Source organism: Cupressus sempervirens, chromosome 6, assembly GCF_028749045.1.
Source record: "Cupressus sempervirens isolate cs-2001-9-10 chromosome 6, ASM2874904v1, whole genome shotgun sequence".
NCBI lineage: Eukaryota > Viridiplantae > Streptophyta > Pinopsida > Cupressales > Cupressaceae > Cupressus > Cupressus sempervirens.
The window spans coordinates 611575852-611602245 of NC_143123.1; the positions used below are offsets into that span (position 1 = coordinate 611575852).

Genomic DNA, 26394 nt, shown 5'->3' on the forward strand with positions numbered 1-26394 from the left:
TGACCATTTTTTCACTTGAAGACGTTAATTAAATTTATGGGGATTATAGTTTACGAAATGCAATATGTATGTCGTATTCTTTAGTTTATTTTTCAAGTAAAACTAGTAAAGTGTGATTACTGTATAGGGGTTCAATAGTTCACAAGGAGCAATGCATTAAGTTTTGTTTTGCCAGTGAGAAGTGCTTTCTCTAATTTCAAATATTTTAATATAGGTTGGAAATATTATGTTCTGATTTATAGGATGTAGTTGCTTCAAGATAAATAGCCTGCCCTTAGATATATTTGATCAGACATATTTCATATTGTTATAGAATAGTAAAAGATTTATTCGAGTTATCTTCCAGTTTGTGAGTTCGCACATGCAATTGCATGATGAGTCATGAAATGCCATATCTTATATATTAGAGGTCAAACAAAGTGGTATACAATGCTTAGAAAGAACTAAATTTATAACTATTTTCTTCACAAGAACTCATGCTGCTTTCTAACTTTTGTGTAGGATTACCACTCATCAAGAGTATTGACGTTGGCATACCAGCCTTTTGCATTGATAACAACTGCTGTACTCGCATACTATGAGGCTAGAATTAATACCAGACAACGCATCCTATCAGGATATGTTCTCTTTTTTACAAGTACACTCTTGATCATTATTGTAAGTATTCTGAGATGATGTTTGAAGTTCTGCTGATCTATGTTTAAATTGTTATCTGCTATAAAAAACAGTTTTCAGCAGTGCACTTCCTTGAGGAAGATGAATTTGGTGCTAAAATAATATTGCATGTCAAAAATATATTTATTTTTTCATTTGTTAAAGGAGTTCACCAGATTTTGTACATATATTTCTTAACTATAATTTTATTTTGTCAATAGCTGGACCTTGCAACCTCTGGGAAGGGAGGACTGGGAACTTTCATTGGCATATGTGCAATGAGTGCCCTTTTTGGCTTTGCAGATGCTCAGGTCCAGGGAGGAATAATGGGAGATTTATCATACATGAATCCTGACTTTATTCAGGCAAAGATTTTATCTATTTATTTTTTCATTTGAATGGTCTTCATTTTATCTTTAGGATGGATTTTCAAGTTTTTAGAAATCCTATTTTTGGAATGTGCAGTCTTTCACAGGAGGACTTGCAGCATCAGGAGCTATTACATCTGGTTTGAGATTAATAACAAAATCAGCCTTTGAAAACTCAAAAGATGGCCTTCGAAAAGGGGCTTGTAAGCTTATTGTACAAGTTTTGTTTTTCTTTATTTACAAAGTACAATTAGAATCCTATAGTGCTTTTTCTTAGCAAATAAATGACCTTTGGAGCAATTTAAAAGGCTTTGTCACTATTGTCCACTATGGTTATATGTCAAGGAAATGTGTTACCCACCCTTAATTTCCCCTTCAAGGGGCAAGTAGAGAAAAATGCGCATGAAAAGTTCCACCAAAGCAGACATCCTAGAGACTTAAGCTTTTGGAGAGGTTATCCCCTCATTGATGTCCGGATTTTGGAGAGCTTGTGCCCTTGTTTCCCTATTTTTGAAAGTTTTGGAGATGCATCCTTTATTAATTGGTCTTATTTGAGGACCATCTCTTGCACTTACTCTCTCATTCTCTGTTCCCTTCCTCTTTTGTTGATTAATATATACAAAGAGATGAGCATAATACAAAATAAGAGTTTATTCTATTCCTTTCCTCTTTTGTTGATTAAATTATGGATAGATGGGGAAGAAGGAAGGTAAGGCAAAAAATGCATTTGGAGGAGTGGCCCAAAGAGTATGTGCATGATATGTGATGGTTTATAGCATGGGATGTTACTTCTAGAGCCCTACCCTGCATATGTTTGTATTTTACTTTTGGTTTAACTGAACATCCTTCGGTTTGGAACATCATTGTCAAAAAAATAACTGGGGCCTTGCCCTACCATTTTGTTTATGTGACACAAAAAGAGTGAAGAGGGATATCAAAAGATGATAAGGTGAAAAGGGTTGTTGAAGCCTATAATCAACCTTAAAAGATACAGCCAGTGGCCACATGCACCTCCTATGTTGACTCTGCTCAGTGATTAGGAGGCATTGATTTCACTATTGTGACCAACAATGCATAGATCATGCTCATGGATCCTTAACTCATCTCTAGTTGACCTCATAGGTATGTGTAGTTGGTAATGGAGAATATCAAGTCATTATTATACATTAAGAAGTTTACAGAATTACATTCATCTCTTTCATCATGCCAGCCTTTTCAATTATGGGATACAGAAACACCAAACAAACAAGATAGTTGATTTCATTCATATCTGGGCTGTCTTAATTGATTGCACAAAATGAAGCAAAAACACAAATGAAATAATGGAGCACCGCTTACTGTTCCCAAATATAATTTACTTCCATTCGCTTATCTGTATTTAGGAAACAAAAACTGATACAAATATTTTAAATTTCATCAAATTCCTTAAAATATTTAAGGCCATCAAACCAAAAGTCATTAACTCCCAACAGATATTGACATAAGAGTTGCCTCTCAGATCATAGCAGCTTAACCAAAGGAATTAGGAGATTTATGCAGCCTAGAAGCTAATGGGTTTGTTTACCGCCTCCAAAAAAGGAAAAACATGGGCAAATTATTCCATGACCACCTGATTAACAAATTGAAATTGATGGTTCAACAATATGGCCAACTAATTTAATAGCATGAGTGCTAGAAGCATTGAGAAAAACAATATGAGATTGTACAACAGATGGGAAGAAAGAACAAAGACTTCAAAAGCTTTAATTATGAACTCTGCCATTAATCTTGAAGTTGAAGGAAGAATATAAATTTCAAACTGTAAGGGTACCAAATGTAGAAATCTATTGAAGACTAAAGTTTTGATCCTCAAAAGTTCAGAGTTTGCTCATGAGTTCGATGCATATTATCTTCAAAACTGACAATTTATTTGGTCATTGGCATTTTTCATAAATGTTTATGTTGTCTTTGTTAGACTTTGAGGATGACAAAGATCTTTTACTTGTGCAAGAAGTTTGTTTTCTGCTGGATATGAGAATCAAGCAGACTATTAATGTTTTTATTGTTTCTTTATGTTAGTAAAGGTTTGACTTGTTTCACATTTTGTTTTGCAGTGCTGTTCTTTTCAATAAGTACCTTGTATGAGCTCTTCTGTGTTTTTCTCTATGCTTTCATCTTCCCACGTCTTAAGGTTGTAAACTATTACCGATCTAAGGCAGCTTCCGAGGGATCAAAAACGGTGGTTTCTGATCTTGCTGCAGGAGGTATTGCAGTATCAGACCAAAATGTAATGACCATAGTATCAGATTAAAAAAATTGTCACTTATATTGCTTTCTTTATTGAGTATGAATGCACAAGCATCTTTCTCTTACTGATTTACATTCATTTGTTAAATGAAAAGGACGTCGAGGAATCAAAAGTTAAAGAACGCCTGAATAACAAGGAGCTGCTGAAACAAAATATTGATTTTGGGTTTGATCTCTTCATTACCTATATACTTACACTATCAATATTCCCTGGTTTTCTATCAGAAGATACAGGAAAACATGGGCTGGGTTCCTGGTGAGTTTCCCTTTTTTCAGGACCTATCACTAACATGAATGATAAAAGGATTGATATTCTCAGCATTGATTAAAGAGGCCTTCATAATCAGGTTAATTTATTAATACAGTTTCTTCTGGTGCACAATATTATCTGCTTTAGTTTTTGGAGATTAGCATTTTCAAATGATGGTGTTTTAGATTTTACGTATTAGTGATCAAGTTAAATTTAACACTATCAAATATTGCTTGTGGAAGACTTAGATAGCTATAATCTTTTCTGTCTAAACTAAGGCGTTGTGTAATTCCTTTTCATCATCTTATCCTCAAACATAAGAATTTTTATTCATACTATTGTCCAATTACTTTAGTTTTCTATCCCACATGACTAATCATTTTGAGCATGCTCAAGATTGCCATCATGAATCAATTTTCTTTCGAGTTCTTGTAGCACACCCTATGGTTCACTAATCAAATTTATTATTAGAGTATGGGTCATAAAACATGAATTAATTTTCCTTTTTTAAAACATGATGTAAATTACATTCACTTTTTTTCTGGAAGTTAGTTTCAACATATTAAGAAGGGAAAATTTTACAAAAACAGTGATGAGGCAGTTGTATACTACAAGTCGCAAATCAAAGGATAGATAGATTTTGAAAAGTAGTTTATCAAAGACCAGCCAAATTCTACGGTAGCAAATAAAGACCCAACAGAACAGTGAATTTTCAGGAGGCATTTCTAAATCAAAAGGATGTCAAGACACATGATAAGGGAGCTAGGCTCAGCTATCCATTAGCATGGCTTTGTGTTTCAGGATTCAAGGTTGTCATATCCTTGTCTTAATAGATCAAGTTGTGTTGGAAGTTTGAGGCTTCTTACATTCATACTATTATAGAATTCTAGTATATATGAATGCACGTATGTAATGTCCCCACTTTAGCAGTCGACCAAGTGTATGTGTGTCAGCCTAGTTCTACATGGTCTCGAGGGCTAACGAAGAGTTTAAAGGGATCTTAGAGTGTTTTGGCCTAGTCATCTCTAGTTTGGGCCAAAACGGATTTGATTTACTTAGTTTCAGGCATACTATTTTTAGTAAGTCAATAGGACACAGGGGAGGCTAGTTTTGGTGATTGAATTTGATTCTCCGCGGCAAGAGCTTTCCGACGAGCTATATTTGGAATCTGATTGCTAATACAGTTTTATGCCTAAAGTATCATTAAAGTAACAATTAATTTAGTTGTCAAATATTAAATTTTATGGGAATGTGTACAAATCAAAAGGGGCGCCTAAGGGAGACATAAGTGATTATTTTAATATCTTTTATATCACACATCTTTTATCCCGCATTGTTTATGTGAGTGGAATGGACCCTTGGAGAAAGAATAAAAGGGAGTGTTTGTGGCTTCGTTCGACAGGTTGAATATGAGAAGAAAATTGATGTGTGAGTTGCAAATCCATTCTTGGCACTAGAGGACATCTATCCTCTCTTGTGACATTCTAGACGTCATTCCTTAGGGGTTTGGCCTTTGGAATTCATTGCTATCAGCTTCATTAAAAGGCAGATTGGGCGCATTCCCAGTGACAAGCAGATTGGGTGTTTGCACATATCATTCTTGCTTCTTGTCCGATGCTTATGCCATTGTGAAGGGATGATTTTATGAGGGTCTTGGACTGATTGAAGGCAGATTTTACTGTAGCAGCACTATAGCGTGACACTATTCATATTACCATAGCAACAAGATGGGAAGCAATTACTGGAAAATTATGTTATAATGCTGAAGTAATTAGTGAGTTGAAAAGTCTGCTATGTATTTGATTTTATTAGTTGAAAATTAATATTATTTCAGTAGTAGTTCAATCTTCAGTTTTCATATTATTATAAATTCCTTCTTGTTCATGTTATGTGGTTTCAAATCTATGCAAAAACATAAAAACAAACAAACATTTTATTTTTGGAGCCATAAAAGGGTTTAAACATTTAACGAAGAAATTAAGAGTTAGATGCAAATTATTTGACTAAATTTCTATCAGCAGTTGGTTCAGTTTTTGAGCAATTCTAGGGTGTCCATTATAGTGGTATCAGAGCTATAAGTCATGCCATCCTGTGAAAGCCTTACAGAGAATTTGGAATAGCCAGATACAGGGAAAAGTGTTTGACGAAATGTCAAAACACTAAAGTCAGAAATAAAATAGGGTTAGAATGTATGTTTGAGCATGCGATAGAGACCATTAACTTCCGCCATACTAAAGCAAGACAACAAAGATTTAGACTCACAAAGCGAGCGGTCTAGTTCATCCATGTAGGTGGACATAGAATCCAGTCATATAGACACAGAGGAGATATTCTTTGAACAAGACAACAATATGGGTGACCAAGATGACAGGAATACAAGACTAGGTGGAGGTAGAAATGCCGGTCCAAATCAGATGGTAATTTTCACATGGTTACTAGGTACATTAGAGGAGGGGTTACTAGGTACATTAGAGGAGGGGCAGCGTATGCAATAGGAGCATAATTGGTGAATGGATATGATGTTGCAGCTTATGGCTAGACAGATGGGCGTCAATATTAATCCAGGTGATGCAAACAATGGAAATGGGGGCAATGATAATAATGGAGGCCGAGGCAACAATAATGGTCCTGAGAATAACATTAATGGTAATAATAATGGACATGGCAACAATGGGATGAGGCTGATAACTTTAGACATGTTGCATGCCCAGCTTGGACAGCAAGCTCGAGACCTCTTCCACTCCCCTTCCCACCCAAAGATCCGGTTCAACTAGTAAACAAACTGCAGATTACCAAGTTACAGGATCAGTTCAAGAGGGATTGGGAGGCTAGTGGACCGGAGTTTCAGGAGAATATTTCCCTCAAAGATTATATGGACTTGAGGATGAGACACATGCCTAGAGCAAGTGAGAGAAATCAAAACTTTGAGCTGAGAAAGAAAGTTGGGAAACTTTCTTTACCTTATTATGATGCCTCAGGGAAGATGACTGCATGAGCTTGGGTGCAGAAGGTAGATACATACTTCCAGCTGAATCCGATGCCTGAGGAGGAGGCTATCAAGTATGCATCTATTCATTTGGATGGCCCAGCGCATGGGTGGTGGCACCATGGCATGGTAACCTTGGGGCATAATTAGATCACATCTTACGAGGAGTTCACTGAGAGACTAATAGAGAGATTTGACACCAAAGATCCTGATTTACAGTTTAAAGAGTTGGCACAACTCAAGCAGTGGGGATCAATTGAGACATGCATTAGTGAATTTCAGAGGTTAGCTGTGTTGGTTACAGATATTTCAAAGAGGAGATTAGTAGTACTATTTATGGATGGACTCGCAAATCCTTTGAGGGCTTGGGTCAAGGGGCATGAACCGGCTAAATTACAGGAGGCCACTAAGAAGGCTCATGACTTAGCACCTTCTTCTTTTAAGAGCATATTTCAGCCTAGGGATTCACATACGAAGAAGGATAAGGATAAGGACAAAAAATCTTTTTACTAGGATACACAACCAAAAGGGGATAATAGGAAGTTGGATAATGACACCCTGAATGAGTTGAGGAGGAGGAAGTTGTGTTTTCATTATAGAGAGCCTTGGGACTTATCTCATAAGTGCCCTCTCAAGGCTAAGGCAAATTAAATGGAGTATTTTTCAGTGGAGAAGTCATAGTCAGGGGGGGGGATCAACACTCTAATTTAGATGAGAGTAGCACTCTAGAGGAGAACATCATTACTAAGGATGATAGGTCATCGGCATGATTGACAGGGGCTCAAAAGGCGATCTCATTTAGGGTTAGGGGTACTATCCAAGGGCAAAAAGTGATCTCTCTCATTGACACTGGGGCTACACAGAACTTCATAGATGCACGGTTAGTAGCCACAAGAGACTTACAAACTGAGGAGCATGCTGGGTTTAGAGTCATGGTAGCTAATGGTGACAAATTATTATGCACTCGGAAGATATCTAAACTTCACATCAAGTTTGGAGATGGCTATGAGTTGGAGGATGAGTTCTATGTAGTAGACATGGGAGACTATGATGTCATCCTCATCATGACATGGATGGCCTCGCTAGTTGAGTTCACACTCAACCTAGCAAAACTAGAGATGAGATTCCAGCATGAGGGAAGATCTATTGTACTCAGAGGACTTTCGGATGGGAGTTGCAGAGTAATCTCCCTCAGGAGAATGCAAAGACATTTTTGGCATAATGACATAGATTGGGTAGCAGAGTGTTTCATCATGCCAGCCCCACAGGAGCCATAGGCAAAGAGTCATCCACCAACTATCCAGGAGATACTTGACAAGCATGCCAAAGTATTTGGTGATATTCCACAAGGGGTTCCTCCTAACAGGAGAATAGAGCATGTTATTGAGCTTGAGGAGGGAGCCAAACCAGTCATGATTACCCCCTATTGTCATCCTGAGAAACACAAGGATGAGATAGAGAAGGCAATCAAGGAGCTATTGGAGATGGGGCAAATTAGGTCTAGCAAAAGCCCTTTTGCTTCAACAATTTTTCTAGTGAAGAAGGATGGGACGATGCGTATGTGCATCGATTACAGGGCACTAAATTAAAAAAAATTAAAATTAGGCATCCCATTCCTAGGATTGATGAGTTGATTGATGAGTTGCATGGTGCACGCTTCTTCACCAAAATCAATTTATGATCCGGATACCACCAAATCAGGATGAGAACAGAGGACATCAAGAAGACAACCTTCCGATGTCACTATGGTCACTTCAAGTTTATGGTTATGCCATTTGGGCTAACCAATGCACCTGCCACATTTCAAAGTTGTATGAACTAGGTGTTCAGGGGTCAATTGAGGAGATTCATCTTGGTCTTCTTTGATGACATCTTGGTCTTCAATAAGACCTGGGAGGAGCACTTGCAGCATTTGGAGGAGGTGTTATCTATTCTGGATAGAGAGCCATTGTATGCTAAGGAATCAAAATGCGAGTTTGGCATGACTGTTGAGCTCCTTTACCTTGGGCATATCATTAGTGCAGATGGTGTTCGGGTTGATCCTGAAAAGATTAGAGCTATTATGGATTGGCCTACTCCCACAAACCTCACACAGCTTAAGCGGTTCTTTGGTTTATGTGGTTTTTACAAGAGATTCGTTAGGGGATTCTACTACATCCCAAATTTTGACCTAGTTTTAAAATTTCTCACAGCCGTTGGATTTAATGGATTTTTCTTTTGTGATCATGTGAAGTACGTAGTTATTTATATCCGTTGTATTAGTTGTTGATGCAGATAGTCGTTAACCATTATTTGTTATATACGATGATTAGCAGTTGCTTGATTTTTGAATTATGGTTAATAATTTAAAGTCTTTTAAATGTCTATATAAAAATTACTATGAAACTGTTATTATCGTGGAAGTGTTTCACAGGTGATTGTAGGAGAAGATGAAGGGGGGAAGCAATGCTAAACGGGATCATCGAAATGGGATACTTGCTTAGTCCAATCAACAAGATTGACAAGTATGACCTTAAACTTCTTTGGTAAGGACCTAACGACTTGAACGCATGATACATCAGTGGGACCCACATGAGCTATTAAATAAATAATTTAAGAAACATAAAATAATTTAATTAAAATATAAAACGTACCTCAAAAGATTTAAAATGATCTTTCACCATATTATTATAATATATATATATGTACGTACATATAGATATAAAAATGAAGTGGCACCATTTTATTATTTTCTTATAATAAAATAATGCCACCTCACTAATATATTTACATGTACATATATAAATATAAATTATAATAATATTCGAATTACAACCTTCCAACTCTTTTTCCATATTTATTCTTTTTCTTGTTTATAATCAATTAAACACTTGGCGTATTAAATTGACAAATAATCTTTAAGTTATGAAACTCAAAGAGTCTCCTTAGACCTGTTTATATCTTGAGTCGAGTGAGACAAGAACGCAAGAGCACATTCTCGTTTCTTTTCCTTTTAATATTACATTTACCATCGATACTCTGCTTCATACCTATCGAATATATGCAATACCAATGAAACCCCTTTTCCATTTCATAGTAGTGTCATTTTAATACTCTATCATATATGTTCTTTTCTCACTGAGGAATTAAGTATTTCATACACTGAAGTTATGTCTACAGTCAACTACAGAAGAGCAGATTACCAATCGGTTTGCAAGACTTCAAAAAAATTCGAATATACATTAGGTCATGTGATAATCTTTTCCAGTTAATGTTATTCCAATGTTTTAAAATTGATTTCCATAGCAGCTAGCTAGGCTCAAAGACTTCTTTCCTTTCTAGATTATTTTCAGTTTATAACTTTTGCTGAATATTGCATGTCATTTGTTATTGATATTTTTTTTTAACTTCCATAACAACTAGGACCATCGTAGATAATGTTGGATAGAACCTCTTAAGAGAGCTTTCTAAATGCAATAAAACCTAAATCAAATATACAGTATGGAAATCAGAATTCAATAATATTTTCAACTAGTCTCAAGAACATATTCTTCCAAGTCATAGTTTGTGATAAGATATACTAATCAATGAATCCTTTTAGAATTTATGCATAGAGCAGATTGCTCAGAATTTCCAAACACCTGGGATTCACCGGCTGTATAGCCATGTAAGGTGAAGAGGTGGAATGAATTTGCAAGAACGTAAAAGAGAAATTAGATATGATTAGATAAATTAATAAACCATACTTATTAGCTCATGCTCGTCCTTATAAATGTTTCCTGTTGTCAAGTCGAGCAGTGGTGATTGGGTCGTTGAACCCATCAAAAATCCTTGGCCAAGGTAGTTTAAAGGCATGTTTGCCATCTAACGATCACTTGATGTCAATGGTGTCAATTATGCAAACATGTCCATTTCATAACTATGTAGACATTCTAAACACCAGAATGCTCAAGTGGCTAGACTAAGAACATCCCAATCCCGATCCCGAGGTAGGGAGGGTCTTTCTAATTCAATAGATTGTGTGGGAATAAATATGATCTGAGGTTGGGAGGTTACGCCTATGTCAATGCTTCTCCTCTTACCAAAAACTGAGGCTTGCACAACCAGCTAAAGACCCTCTGAATGATTCGTGTATGTTTCTTTTCTTCTTTTTTTGATAAGCATTTACTTACTTGTATATAGAAAAGATACTTAATCGATAACTTAGTTATTTCAGTTAATTTCAGTTAATCATTAATACAATTATTTTCAATTAATCGTTAATCTAGTTATTTCAGTTGATCATAAATATAGTTATGTTCAGTTAATTATTAAAACAGTTAATGTCATATGAAAAGGATTTCAATTATCTTTTCAATGAATGTTTGGAAAATCTTTATATAAATTGTCTTTGTTTTCTATGTGAAAAACCCTTTATTTCAGATTCTCACAGATTGCCGCACCTTTGACAAATCTTACCAAGAAAGGAGCCTTCACATGGACAGAGGTAGTGCAAATATGTTTTGACCACTTCAAACAGGTGATGTCATCTTGTCCAGTTCTAGCTCTACCTGATTTCACGAAGCCATTTGAGCTTCAATGTGATGCTTCAGGAGACAAGATAGGAGCAGTATTGATACAAGAGAGACACCCCATTGCATTCGAGAGTAGGAAGCTCCGAGGAGTTGAGAGGAGTTATTCTATCTACGATAGGGAAATGTTGGCCATAATGCATGCATTGGCCAAATTCCGATCATATTTGGTTTTTGGGTGTTTTGTGATCAAAACTTATCACAAAGTATTAAATACTTCATGAGCTAGCGTGATCTTAATGATCGGTAGCAGAAATAGGTTACTAAATTGCACGCTTATGACTTTGATATAGAGTTTGTCAAAAGTAAGAAAAATGTGGTGGCTGATGCTTTATCCCGGAGACCTCACTTATGTGCTCTAGCAGAGGTTTCAGAAAATTGGAGAGATCAAATTGTAGCGAAGTATGCAAGAGATGATTGGGCTTCTGGGATAGTGTAATGTCCCCTTTTTAGGATTCATAGCATGATGTTGTCGTTAGCCTATTTCCCCACGGTCCCGTAGGCTAACTAGGACATTAAAAGGACTTAGAGGCCATTTGGCCTAGATAGTTTCAGTTGCAGGTCTTTCTGAGGGGTTTTGAGGCAACTTTGGGCATACTTACTATTTATAGTAAGTCATCTTGGACATGGGCGGACATCCAGTAGCAACGGTATGTCGATGGTAATTGTTTAAAATCGACAAGAAGACTTGTTTATCACTAATAAGATTTGTTATGCATTGATAAAGCTATTTTATAAAGTTAAATTTGAATATTTAACTTTATTAATGCATAGAATATAGTTTGTGGAAAATATTTAAATTAAAAGAGTCCCCTTTATTTTATAACACATTGGAGACATAAGTTACATAAAGGGAGTTATGTTTTATCCCACATTGAGAAAACGAAGGATGGAGCCCTTGTGAGAACACTATAAAAGAAATGGAAGAGCTTCTTTTAAGGATGCTTAGAAATATCAAAGAAATTGGGAAATTTTCTGGAGATTGTCTCAATAGTTTGAAGGACGAAATCCCTTCAAGCTGAAAATCTTGATGCCATTGAAAGATATGGTCTTGAAATTCAACATGGTAACAGTCCGAAAAAGCAGATACGAAAAAGCAGTCCGAAAAAACGGAACCGAAAAATCAGGCTAAAAAAGCAGTTCGTAAAAGCAGTTCAAAAAGAAGATACAAAAAACCAGTCCGAAAAAGCGGAACCAAAAAAGTAGGCTGAAAAAGCAGTCTGTAAAATTAGTTCAAAAAAGCAGATCCGAAAAAGCAGTTCGAAAAAGCAAATCGGAAAAGCAAAGCAGAAGGGGCAGCATTAAAGGAAATTATTACAGCCATCTACAACCAGGTTCCTTTGTTAGTATTGCTTTTTTAGGTATTATAAGTTTCAGCTCTAAGTGTGCATTATACCAGCATTATCATTTTGTAATCCATGTAAATGCCAAAAGTCTTGGCCATATTTCATGAGCATTGTATTAAAAATTTCATTGCAATTAAGAAGATAATAGTTGATGGTGTCATTTAAGCAATTCAACACCATTATTTATCAGCTAGTTAGTTTGCATACCAACTGTTTGTAACAATGCCAGTTGGCTGTAGGTGTTCATTTCTCATGCTTAGATCATATATATGCACTGAATATTGTCAAAATTCGTAGCACACTCATGTTAGGTCATTGTGTAGTCCATTGGAGTCTTCTAGCACAAGATTCTCATTGATACAAATTGAAGAAAGAGTCATTTAAAGCTAGCTAAAAAAATATATCAGTCATACGTCCCTTGCATGTGAATTGTTTGATGAAATTCCTTGAGCTTTCATCAGCATTTTTTGAGAGCAGAATTGAGGAGGGTCATTACAGATAGGTACGGGCACCATTCAAGATGACAGGTATGCGGTGTTGGATGGGTTTATTTGATCCCTACATCACAGTTTAGAGAGGAGATTCCGAGGGCATTTCATGATGCACCTACAACTGGGCATCCAGGGGTCTTCAAGACCTATAGGCAAATCTGAGAGTGATTCTCATGGAGAGGGCTCAAGAATGATGTTGAAAAGTATGTTAGAGAGTGTGCAGTTTGTCAACAGAATAAGGAAGAGCACACATTTCCTACAGGTTTACTACAACCCTTGCCCATTCCGGACACGGAATGGGAAAGTATTTCTATGGACTTCATCACTGGTTTACCATGAGTGCAAGGAAGAGATTCTATTTATGTGGTGGTAGACAAATTAACAAAGTTCGCTCACTTCTTTGCTATTTCTTCTACTTATACAACAGCATAGGTTATGGATTTATTCTTCAGAGAGGTCTTTAGGTTGCATGGGATACCAAGATTTATTGTTAGTGACAGGGATAGAAAGTTCATGAGCGCCTTTTCGTAGGAGTTGTTCAGGCTGTGCGGTACAAATCTTACACCTAGTACGAGTTACCACCCTCAGACAGATAGGCAGACATAAATAGTAAATAAATGGGTGCAAGGCTATTAGTAGAACTATGTGACTACGCAACAGAGAGTGTGGGTCAAGTCGTTATACATGGGGAAGTATTGTTACAATACCACAAATCAGATGACCATCAGGATGACTTCATTTATGGCATTGTATGGGTATGAAGCACCCAGCTTCATGGATTTAGTTTTGGGGAACAGCCGAGTGCCCAAAGCCAAAGACCTTTTGCAGGATAGTCAAGATATCCTAAGAGCACTCAAGGAGAACATACAATAGGCTCAAAATCAGCAAAAGTTGTATGCTGATCAGCATAGGGTAGAGCGCAGTTTTGAGGTAGGGGATATGGTGTATCTGAGGTTACAGCCATATAGGCAGTCATCACTCAAGAGGAGCGGAGCAAAGAAGCTGAAGCCTAGATTTTATGGTCCCTACAGGGTGATTCGCAGAGTGGGCGAAGTCGCCTATGAGCTTGAGCTTCCAGAGGGCAGTCGAGTGCACAATGTATTTCATGTGTCGAGGCTTAAGAAAGCCATTGGTCAAAGTGTAGTTCCTTCTACAAATTTACCCCCTTTGGATGAGGAGGGGAAGCTCGTGTTAGTACTTAAGGCTATTCTGGACACCTGAGAGAGGAAACTCAGAACCAAGATAGTGAAGGAGTATTTGTTCAGATGGAAAGACCTGCTAGAGGATGATGCTGCATGGGAGAGTGAGCAGGTTATTCAGCAAGCTAGACTGAGATTGCTTGAGGACAAGCAATTTCAAAGGGGGTGGACTGTAACGTCCCCACTTTAGCAGTTGACCAAGTGTGTGTGCATTAGCCTAGGTCTACATGGTCCCGATGGCTAACGAAGGGTTTAAAGGGCTCTTAGAGTGTTTTGGCCTAGTCATCTCTAGTTTGGGCCAAAACGGATTTGATTTACTCAATTTCAAGCATACTTACTATTTTTAGTAAGTCAGCAGGACACAGGGGAGGCTAGTTTTGGTGATTGAATTTGATACTTCGTGGCAAGAGCTTTTCGACGAGCTATCACTTATGCTATTCAGAGTCTGATAGCTAATATATTTTTATGCCTGAAGTATTATTAAAGTAACAATTAATTTAGTTGTAAAATATTAAAGTGTTACTTTAATATTAAATTTTATAGGAATGCGTGCAAATCAAAAGGGGCACCTAAGGGAGACATAAGTGATTATTTTAGTATGTTTTATATTGCACTTCTTTTATCCCACATTGCTTATGTGAGTGGAATGGACACTTGGAGAAAGAATAAAAAGGAGTGTTTGTGGCTTCATTCGGTGGGTTGAATATGAGAAGAAAATTGATGTGTGAGTTGCAGATCTATTCTTGGCATCAGAGGACGTCTATCCTCTCTTGTAACATTCTAGATGTCATTCCCTTGGGGTTTGGCCTTTGGAATTCATTGCTATCAGCTTCATTAACAGGCAAATTTGGCGCATTCCTAGCTACAGGTGGATTGGGTGTTTTGTCATATCATTCTCGCTTCTTGTCTGATGCTTATGCCATTGTGAAGGGATGATTTTATGAAGGTCTTGGACTGATTGAAAGCAGATTTTACTGTGGCAGCACTGTAGTGCAGCACTATTCATATTACCATAGCAGCAAGATGGGAAGTCATTACTGGAAAATTATGTTATAATGTTGGAGTAATTAGTGAGTTGAAAATTTTGCTATGTATTTGATTTTATTAGTTGAAAATTAATATTATTTCAGTAGTAGTTCAATCTTCAATTTGCATATTATTATAAGTTTATTCTTGTTCATGTTATGTGGTTTCAAATCTATACGAAGACATAATAACAAACAACATTTTTATTTCTGGAGCCATAAAGAGGTTTAAACATTTAATGGAGAAATTAAGAGTTGGATGCAATTGGTTCAGTTTTTGGGCAATTCTAGGGTGTCCATTACAACATATGTTGGCAAATGTGTGGTTTTTCTTGTTGATGATAAAGTGGCCAAATACTTAATTTAATTCTACACATCTAGTGCTTGTAGAAGCTATACTTATTACTAATACTTCCAAAGACCTTCAATGTCTATAAATCAACCATTTGCTTTCCTCGAATGGACAATGTACACAAAATTTATGTTTTTCTGAATGTGAACCCACTACGAAGAGCTTAGAAATCAAATTTTGATTTCTGCTCTCTCATTTATTGCATGAACCTCAATATTCGATTCAAAACATGCAAAAATGTATAATTAGCCCAAGTGAACACCATGTGCAATATTTAAACATTTAGACAATTGGAAAATGAAAAACATAAAAAAGAAAATTAACATCTTACTAAGATGATCTCAAGGAATATTAAGTAATCCTCGACAAATAAGTTAAAATTTATAACTAGTGTAACGCCAGTACTGGGGTACGTCAGGATGTCAAGATGTTGGGACGAGCTTCTAGGACAGGGGAACAAAGGGCCTCAATTTCGAGACAGTGGCAATTTGGGGAGGTTGTATCCTATACATGTAGAACTTGAAATACTAGTTAAGAAATGATGTTTTAGTATTTCATACCAAATTGAAATACTTGAACATAGAAAAATCACAACACTAGCCATAACCATTGAACATTTAACATAGTAACATAGTACATACCCAGTAGTAACATTCAAAACTCAAAATTCAAATAGAAATTGAAGTACCCATCTTAACTACAACATGGTTGTGAAATGACGGAGGTGGGGTACTCAAGTGCTCCAAGTAGCCGGTGCATGGATGTCTCAAAGATGGGTACTTTGCAATTTTGGGAGGGGTGCAAATGGAGAGTTGATTTAGAGGTTTTTGATGTTTTTTAATTGAATGGTGAGGTTAAGCTGTAATTCTGATTTATATATGATGGAAATCTAAGCCATGGGTTCGGATCTAGGTACAAGAGTCCAATAAGTTGATATGTGATTTTTTTTAGGGGGGTTTTGAATTCTTATATATACCAAAAAAATAAATCATTTGATAGTATGATACTTCATCATTAATCTATGCCAAATGCCACAGACAAATATTAAATGCTAACTGATAGCTCACAAATATTCAAATAAGCCAAATCATATGCCTATGTTCATGATTCATCAATCATCAAAATGATTATCAAAAAAGTCATCTATTAGATTTCATCTTCAACTATTCCAAGTTCCAGATCATTTGAACCCAAAGTTCCACTTGCACTAGATGCACCATGTGTAGGGATATCATCATCATAAGCCGTAGCGAGCCTAGTAAGATCCTCAATGGTTGCATCCAAATTGGCATCCACAAGGGCTACATACCAAATCTTTGTTGCCCCACTCTTATAGTAGGGATCCTTACATGACAAATGATGCAATTTGGGATGATTATAAACCAAGTCTTCAACGTTTTTTGAACCTAACCAATTACACTTCACTAAGTGGGTAAAGAACTATGCACCTCAAGTGCATTCAGCAGCATAAGAACTTGTAATCTAGATAGAAAGCCAACAATATAAAAAATGAAAATGCAAAGTAAATAATAGAATGTTAAAGTACTAAATTGTAGAATACAAGTAGTACAAAAAAATTTAAAAACATGTGAGAGGATCTTGATTGCAAGAGGTTGGAAGTACAAATCACATTGACCATGGAGGTACCACCATGTGCAACATCCATGTCAAATTGGTCATTAATAGCTATAGGAGTATGACTTCTTGAGACAAACATGCCAAACTATTTCCTGACTATATCTTGGAAGAGTCTAGTAAATGCCCTCTTGTACCCATTAGCAACTTCAACAACTCTATACGCTAATAATCTCCCTAGGTTAGAAAGTACTTCTGACTATAGTAACTTAGAGATAGGGCATATGCAAGGAGGTCCAATGGGGTGGTCATCTTTTCCCAACGATAATGAAAGACTGATCCCACCTTTTTTCAAAAGATTTTACATTCTATGAGTTCATCCTCATGTTTTTTTACTGTCAATTTTACTCTCACAATTGTGTCCATGCCATCATAGACATCCCTATTAGAATATTGTAATATTTCTTTTATGGTCATCTTATTTTTTAGTTTATCTGGTAGTTTTTGTTTTTGTCCTTAGTTCGCGATTGTTTCTTTTAGAAACATCATCTTTGTAAATCTATCTAAAGAGCTTTCATCTCCTCTATTTAATATACCATCGATTCACCATAACATGGTATTAGAGCACGTCAATGGGATTTCATAAAATTTGGTGAGTTTTTTAAGAAAACTTTGAGCCTCTTCTAATTGGGATTTTCTTTCCAGATTTGTTTTTCAATTTTTAAAATAAAAATCATTGAGGTATTTGATGAAAAATTTGTGGTTCGTTTTTGAAGATTTTAGCTAAAAAGATGAGTTTGGTCAAGGCCTTTTATCATGTGATTTCATGGTTTGAGCAAAAGTCTAATTTTCGAAGGTTGCTTACATGTGCATTTTGTTGAATGTACTTGCCTATGTTGTTTTACTAGGTGAAGTCTCATGTTTTGCCACATGAAGGTTTCTCTTATGGATTTTCACAATTTTTCCATTAAAATATTTTTGATGGGTTTTCAAATCTCCCTTCAAATATTATCTATAGGGTTTTAACTTTTAAGAATTCTTCCTCAAAAATTATTTGTTGTGTTTTAACAAATATTTCATCAAAAATTCTCAGTTTGGTTTTAATAATTTTTTCTTAAAAATTATCTGTTGGGTTTTACCATTTTTCCTCCACAATGACGTTTTGCACTCTCTAATTCGTGTCTTGGATTATGTTTTGTGTTTTTGAAATTTTTGCCTCAAAAATTGTGACTTTTTGCAATCTATTTTGGGTTGTCATCCTTTGATCAACATACTGCTTTAGTTGATTATATGCCCTCAGAATATTGTCCCTCAGTGCCCTCATAATATCCTGACTATCTTGTTGCAAACCACCTACACTAGGTACCCTACTGTCGTTGCATAGCAAGCCCATGAAACTAGGGGGACTCATACCCATACAAATTTCTAAATGGGGACATCTAAATAGACACAAAGTGAGTGGAATTATAACTGTACTCACATAGATATATCCACTTCACCCAAGCCCGTTGCTGAGTTGATACATAATTCCATAGATAGCCTTCTACCCACTTGTTAACAATCTTAGTCTGACCATTAATCTAGGAGTGGTAACTGGTACTCAAAGTCAATTTTGTCCCATTAATGTAAACATCATACACTCTACTGCCCAATCAACTACATCATCGTGTCGTACAAGATGTTGCATACGCCTGAAAGAAATCACCTTCAGATTACTACTTCTTATGGCTTTAAGAATGTGTTTTTCCGTTCTTAATAAATCTCATCTCCATCTTTTTAGTGCTGATATAAATATCCTCAATGGTATGCAACCAACTCATGCTAAGTACCACATCAGTGCTTATGTCTACCACATAAAAAACTGCCTTAAAAGAAAAATTATTTAGCTTCATGTGAAGCTCAAAAATCATCTTGCTACTCCTAAGGGTGTAACCATCAGCCACCTTTGCTTTAAGTCCCTCAAAGTCTTATGTGTTAATCCCTCTCTTGGCACCAAAAGTCAATCAATGAAATTATGTATAGCACCTGTATCAAAGAGAGAAATAAAATGCTGCCCTGCCAAAAGTCCATGCATCCTAGAAGCACCTTCCTTTCTCATGCTAGAAAGGTAAAATACCTTGAGGTTAGAATCATCTATTACCTCGTCACCATGACCTGAAGCCTCATGTGTCATGTGCTCATTATCAACTGGCTGTCCAGAAAAATCAGAACTGTCCTCATCATCATAGAACCGCTCCATCATTTATTTGTACCCTTAGGCTTCATAGGGCAATCATGTTTTTCATCATAGGGCCCTTTACAATAAAAACATAGTCTCCTCCTACTTAGACCATTCAAAGTCTCTTGATCTAAAGGGGCTACCATGGGACGCTTAGAATCAACTCTATCATCTTTCTTAGGGGCTGCCCTATCATATGATTAAGTACTAGGTTTTGAAGAAAACTTGCTTTGTGGAGTAGATGAGCCAAGATTCCTTTATTTTTCATTGCTTCTTGTAAGGTAGGTGGATCCAAGGACTTAACCCACCCTCTGAGTAGCTCAACTAAACCCTTAATAAAAAGCATGACTCATCTCCTCTCAGAAATATCATGCTATCACAGATAGCCACTGAAACTCACTGATAAAGGCCTCAAGGCCGCCTATCTATTTCAATTGTGCCAACTCTCTGAAGTAAGTCTTAGGGTCCTTCCTATCAAACCACTCTACCAACCTGTCAACAAACTCCTATAGGAAACTATCTAATTGTGATGTAGAAAAACTAGCCCATGGTACCACCAGTCATGAGCTCCTCCATCCAAATGCAGCATAGCAAAGCGAATGGCATCTTCCTTGGTCATGGGACGCAATGCAAGATAAGTATCAAGCTTATGAACCCAAGCTTGTAATGTAACCTTGTCACTGCCATCAAAGTATGTCAAGGTCATCTTGCTGGTTGCCTCTCTCAAATCAATTTGTCTAGGCCTCTGTCTCTCAGGTGCATGCCTACCTCTAGTGTGCTCCCGCTTCTATGTAAGAAATTTGTCAAAGCTCATATTTTGCTTGATGGCCAGTGGAAGAGCATCCCACTCAGCATAGTGAGAAACAACATGATCAGCAAATGGCACAACCTCTCAGTACTAGCCATGTCAACCTCAGGTCTCAAGAAAGTAGGCCATTGTCGCCTATCATAAGCACCTGTATGTCCGGTCTCGTCAATCCTGTCATCATCTCTAATCTTGTCCTCAACTTGAATCTTGTCCTCAACTCTAGACCTGTTATCAACTTTGGACCTATGTAAACTAACAAAATCACTCCTAGTGCCTCCTCTCTACTCCGACCTCTAGGGAGTGCAGTCCACTGCAAAGTATCAGATAGTTGTGGCAGCACATCGACAACAGGTTTCTCAATGTCTCCTTGGCCTCCCTGTCAATATTAGAACCAGTGCCAGCGTCCCTGTAACCTATACCACCAGAACCTCTAGATCCACCAGCACCCCTATCACCTATGTTGCCAAATTGTATCTCAAGTTCTCCATCACCAGGCAGAGAATTATGACCTCTGCAGGTGTAGTGCATACCAGGAATGAATCTTTGTGCCATGTTGAACCCCAATTCCTTGCTAGTTGGAAGGAACCCACTCTAATATTTTTTTTAGTTTTTGCAATATATATGTTTTTTTGTATTTTCAAATATTGTAATTGCAACTCTTTTATATTGCAATTGAAATTCAAAGTTGCAAGCATTATAAGTTGTTACATTTCTTGTTCTTATAGAATGCTTGCAACTTTGAATTTCAATTGCAATATAAAAGAGTTGCAATTACAACGACCAGGTTTATTAAACAATGAAATTATAAGAACCCAGTTTATATGCAATGTGTAATGCCAACTTTAAGTATTTGCAATATCAGTTAGTATGAGGTAGTACACTGCCCTTGAAATGCCAAACATCACCTAGGTACAGTGGTAGGTTATCTAAAATGGGCCTGCAGCAGCTAATAAAATCATGCAACTCAACCGCAGTAATCACAGCCCTCAAATATGTCTAATAATGTTGTTAATCTCCAAGATAAAATCAATTGGAATTCAGACCCAATTGGATAGATCCAACAGTGAGCCAACATTGCCCCTACAAGACAATAACAGTCCCAATCTGCACTTCAGCGGCTAGGGAAAAACAACAATAATTCAACACTGTTGGACGTCCAACATTATAATAGATATCTCCCTCAACTCTCAGCATCAGCAGTGAATGTAGCCCTCCAACTTGGACGCCACTTTTCAGACTTAGCAGTTATCCAATTGTCATAAAACAACGACAATTGATTGATAATCAGAATTCAGAATGGCAACACAATTCACTATGCATTTCAATAGCTCAAATTGTGAATGATAGGAGGAATTAGTCCTCACCAAAATCCAATGAAACCCTCAACAAATTCACAAAGAGATAAAAGAAAATGACATGGAATGAAAAGAAAATGACATGGAATGAATAGGTTTATTCATGGAAGCCATTTTTATAACCAAAAATGAGAATTGGCTTCTCAATTACACCAAATCGCCCAAGAGCTTCTTCACAATTTTCACTTAAGAGCCTTCAAGAACACACAATCAAATTATAACAATATAATGATAGTCATGTATTAAGATAGTCTCAATAAATAACTTATAATATGAAGCTCCATTAAATGACCCAATCAAACACTAAAGATGTCAGTCACCATGTGCCTTAACTGCACTGCTAAAAATACTAACCGCCCAAAATTGGCTTACTATAAATAGCAAGTCACTCAACAGAGACCCTGAAAACAAATTGTCAGTTGACGAGGGTCGTGATGATGCACTGGCATTGCCAAGCTACAAGAACCTACTAAAATGGGGGCATCACATATAACCACAGGACATGTATAGTCTTCTACAAGGTAGTTAGATGATGACCACTAATGGAGGGTATTAGAATACTGTAGTGTTTCTTTAATGATCATCTTAGTCAGTCTTTAGTTTATTAGGTAGTTTTTGTTTTCGTCTTTAGTTTGTGATTGTTTCTTTTAGAAATAACATCTTTATAAATGTATATAAGGAGCCTTCATCTCCTCTATTTAATACAACATTAATTTACAATAACAATCCTCCTAAACAAGGTGCATCTATCTCAGAAAATCAAAGCATCTTCATGATAGACTCAGTGAATTCCAATACATATTCCACATGGTCCATCAATTGCCATCCAAGACCAATGACTTGACCTTTTGAGCCGTCTCAAAATTTGAAGCTTTTCATGCACCCCATTTGTCGCAAAGAACCATTTGACCCAGTGTCTCTTGCACCTTCAAAGTCATCTCATAACAATAGCATGACATGCAAGTTGACTTTCAAAAACCTAGGATCATTGTAGTAATAAGTTAATAACAATATGACTATGTAAATAAGACAACAAAAAAATGACAAATATAAGCAAATTTATATAAAAATTGATATTGAACATGACTAATAAAATTAAATTTACCTTCAACTCCAATCTTGAGAGAGATCTAAATATTGCTTGTGTCATTTGGTGGTTCATTACAAACATATGGATCTCCTCGCCTTCTTTGTATATTTGTTTTTCCCACTCTATTTGAGAGCCAATTTATTGCATCACCAAGTTGAGGGGGTGTATGTTGCATGGTGTACAAAAATGTACTCAGGGGGTGTATGTTGCATGGTGTACAAAAATGTACTCAGGGGGTGTATGTTGCATGGTGTACAAAAATGTACTCATATCTTCCCTAAACCAAAGCACCTACATCCCTACAATTTTTTGCATTGTTTGTAATTACCTAGACCACGTTCGCATTACCAACCATCTCTATGGACTCAATGAGAATTCTAAAATAAACTCTACATCTTTCTCTTCCCCCTTCACAATCAAATACCCTCAAACACATTTCCCCTTTGGGGGACACTGCAATAACATTAATAAATGGACAGATTTTGATATCTTTCATCCATTGGAAACAATAGAAACACTTGATTCAATCCAAGAATCTCTAATCGGTTGAAGGGAGGTCTCTATAGCATTCCTCTTTCATTGCAATAAGATGTACATACGTTTTCAAACTCAAGACTTGTGAAGCTGTGAGGTGCATTATTGATTGCTAACAACAATTCTCACCAACATGATGATCTCACCATGTTGAAAGGAAGACCATAGCATAGAGGCAACATGCAATTCAGAAATATCTCTTGCCTCTGTTTTAAATGCCTTGTCCAATGGACCTCTTTTACAAGTGCATAGGAAAGAAAGGATGTTTGGAGGCCACTACTATATTAGTGGGTAAATTTATTGTTTTTAAATTTTTGGCTCCACCAGTATAAGCACTTTATTGTTCATAGAACCATTTTATTAGCCTCTTCTTGTTCTTTTAAAAATCCTACTATGTGTACGGGAGACAACCCCTTCTTTGGTCCTTCACACATTCCCATCCCTTTACCAATAGGGTCCATAAAGTGAAGTTTCACTCACAAATGTGAGCTATTTTTGGCGAATTACAATAATTACAACCCCAATATATCCCCTACCTCCTGCAACTTGTGAAATCCTTGTGTTATGTATCCATAAAGGAGATCCTATGTCAATTTTGAAATTTATCGTTTCCTTCCCCAACCACTGCACTTTGACTACTGTCCATTCTTGCAATTATAAGAAATTATATAAATTTAAATTAGAAAAAAACTAAAAAATTCAAGCATAATGCAAAATAAAGATACAAAAACATTATAACAAAGAGCTAAACTTGTTTATTTTCTATTAAAAATTTGGAAAAAAACTTCAAAATTTTCATCACAAACTTGAAAGAAACCATCAAAATAAAAATTAAAAAGTCATTAAAAGACTCAAGAATAGGGTCAAAAGACTCAAGAATAGGGTCAAATGCTTACCTTAGATGCTTAGATCTCCTTCGTGGAAGCTATTTGGCACCCCACAAATGATCCCCTTTGAAAATAATCACTTGCACTTTGAAATGCCAACATGAAGACTAGATGAGAATTGTTACTATGAAAGGCCTCATAAAGGGTCATTTAGGGTATTGTTGGATAAAATACAATAAAAACTCTCTAAAATGTAATTTTTAAGTCAAAAAGTGACTTAGTTAGCCAGATGCACTTGGATGTTGTCCAAGTGCACCTGGATGTTGTTTGGGTATTGATTTACAACTTGTGGATGTAGATGGATTCACTTGATGTGCATCCAGATGCATCCACAAATAGTGGACAGGTACCTGAAGACTATTTGGACAACATCCAAATACAGATCTGTATCCGAGCACATAATCATTGGATATTGGGCCACTAGGTGCGAATCTAGTAAGGTAAATGGAAATTCGTAATATACTCAACATATTTAATAATGTATGTTTTTGAAGAATATTTTTTTTTAATGATGTATTTTAAAATGTTTGACAAAATTGCCAAACTGTTGTTGAATTTTTGTCAAGTCTTCAGTTTTTAAATTTTTGGGGCTGCCAAGTAATTTTTGAATCTGAGTTTTTCAAGTAATGTACTATAAAGTATAAACAAATATAAAAAGTAATGCAATGAGTTCTAAGTGTTCCATTCATTCTCATGAGAGATGTGTTCATGCAAACCATAACTCATGAAACATGAGTCAATGAGTTTGACTCAAGACGCTATACAGTTGAATACTGATAGCAATATCAAAATTTGACTAGCTGTTGAAAATATCTCCCACTTATCAGTAATTCAACTACCACCATTTAACCAACTTAAGTAGTATTAAAATAAAAACTTAGTCCATTAAATAAAATTGTTATTAAGTTTCATAAAGTTTCCTAACGTAGGGATGGGAGGACCAATTTTGGACCAAGGGACTAAGGCCTAAATTTGGGGATGGTGAGGGGATGGCAGTGGAGCCATGGTTGGGGTGCAGTGCTGATATAAAAATAGATGTGAATTAAATCTTCAAAGAAAAATACGCAATATAACATCTCTATGAATGGGCCCACGGAAGGCCAACAAATTTGATTGAAGTTAAATGTTGCAATTGGTATGTAATGGCACATTCCATATTGCAAGCAAGCTAGCAAAGTCCTTGACAAAGGTGGCTGAAGTGATGGTGTTGTGTGGGGCCCCTACAGGGGACACAATTTGTTTTTATGAGGAACGCAGCTTCATGGAACACTAAATAAGCCAATTACAATAATAACTTTTTCTTCCCAAATATCTTTGGTTTGTACTAATTATTTGTGCAATAATAGTCTTAATTCTCATATTCATATGAGTTATGAAACTGTAATTGGACTTTTCCCTCTATATACCCAGCATGAACTTCAACTACATAGTAAAGAATTTTGTGCTGCTAGCAAGTAATTTTCCACTCATCCTATGCCTAACATACATTAATGCCTAGGTTGGTACATTTCAACCTCCTTCACTCCCACTAAGATCTTGAGATTAAGTATAAAAGATAGCTTTTAACTTCTACACTTAGCAATGCAAGATCTGCTGTTCCTTTCAAATTTTCCATTCTGCCTCTAATCTATCCAGCACATACAAAAAGATGATAGAATTAGACCCAAACAAGGCAAGAGAGCAATACAAAACAACAAAATTTGCAACAACAAAAAACACGATATCAATTTCAAAAAAATAAAACCCGTTTGTCATGGATATAAACAATGCAAGGATGATTAGAAGCACCCCAATTTGCTATGCTGTGCCTTGTAACAACTGACCCTGAAATTGTATTTTCCAACTTCCTTTAACTTTCAATTGTGACTTCAGCCTAAAACATCATGTAACTATCCCCAACAATAATGAATATCTGTTTTCTTTCTTCTCTCTTCTCTTTCCCAAGTGTCAAGATTGCTAAAAAATGAAGCTTGAAATATGAATGTTTTATATTCAGAAATATTAGTGTACTCAATACTAAGAGGCCCATCTTATTATAAATTTGAGAGATATAGCAACTGTAAATTAACAAACCTTTCTAACACTACTAAGTCATTCGGATGACTTTATTACAAAAGGTAAGCCTTATTCTAGCAATTGTTCTTAACCCTTAGATATTGAGAGTAAAAACATACAAACAGAGAAGAAATGCAAAACTATATATTGTTTAGAAGCCTTTTCTGAAGTATGTTTTGGAATAGGTTGCCTTGTAAGCATTGTAAAGGCATGGCCCTTAGTTGAATTAAGCTCTGGATTCCATCTCTCCAAAATCTTGAACTGAAATATTAATCTCCCAGATTATAGGTTAGCCTTCCATGTGGAACTACATCCATAGCACTCAATCACTTTGTCTCTTGAACTTAATAAGGGTATGATTCCCA

General features: G+C 36.3%; 1 protein-coding gene across 4 annotated transcripts in view; it reads left to right on the forward strand.

Moving 5' to 3' along the window:
* The window catches only part of LOC149553720 (equilibrative nucleotide transporter 3-like), a 105119-nt gene that overhangs the window by 48539 nt on the left and 30186 nt on the right, over nt 1–26394 (forward strand). For all 4 annotated transcript variants that reach the window (XM_089789083.1, XM_089789085.1, XM_089789084.1 and 1 more), the window contains 5 exons: nt 502–657; nt 876–1019; nt 1120–1225; nt 3116–3288; nt 3404–3564. In XM_089789083.1, the coding sequence (XP_089645209.1) occupies nt 502–657; nt 876–1019; nt 1120–1225; nt 3116–3288; nt 3404–3564 (740 nt within the window). The remainder of the gene's footprint in view (nt 1–501; nt 658–875; nt 1020–1119; nt 1226–3115; nt 3289–3403; nt 3565–26394) is intronic.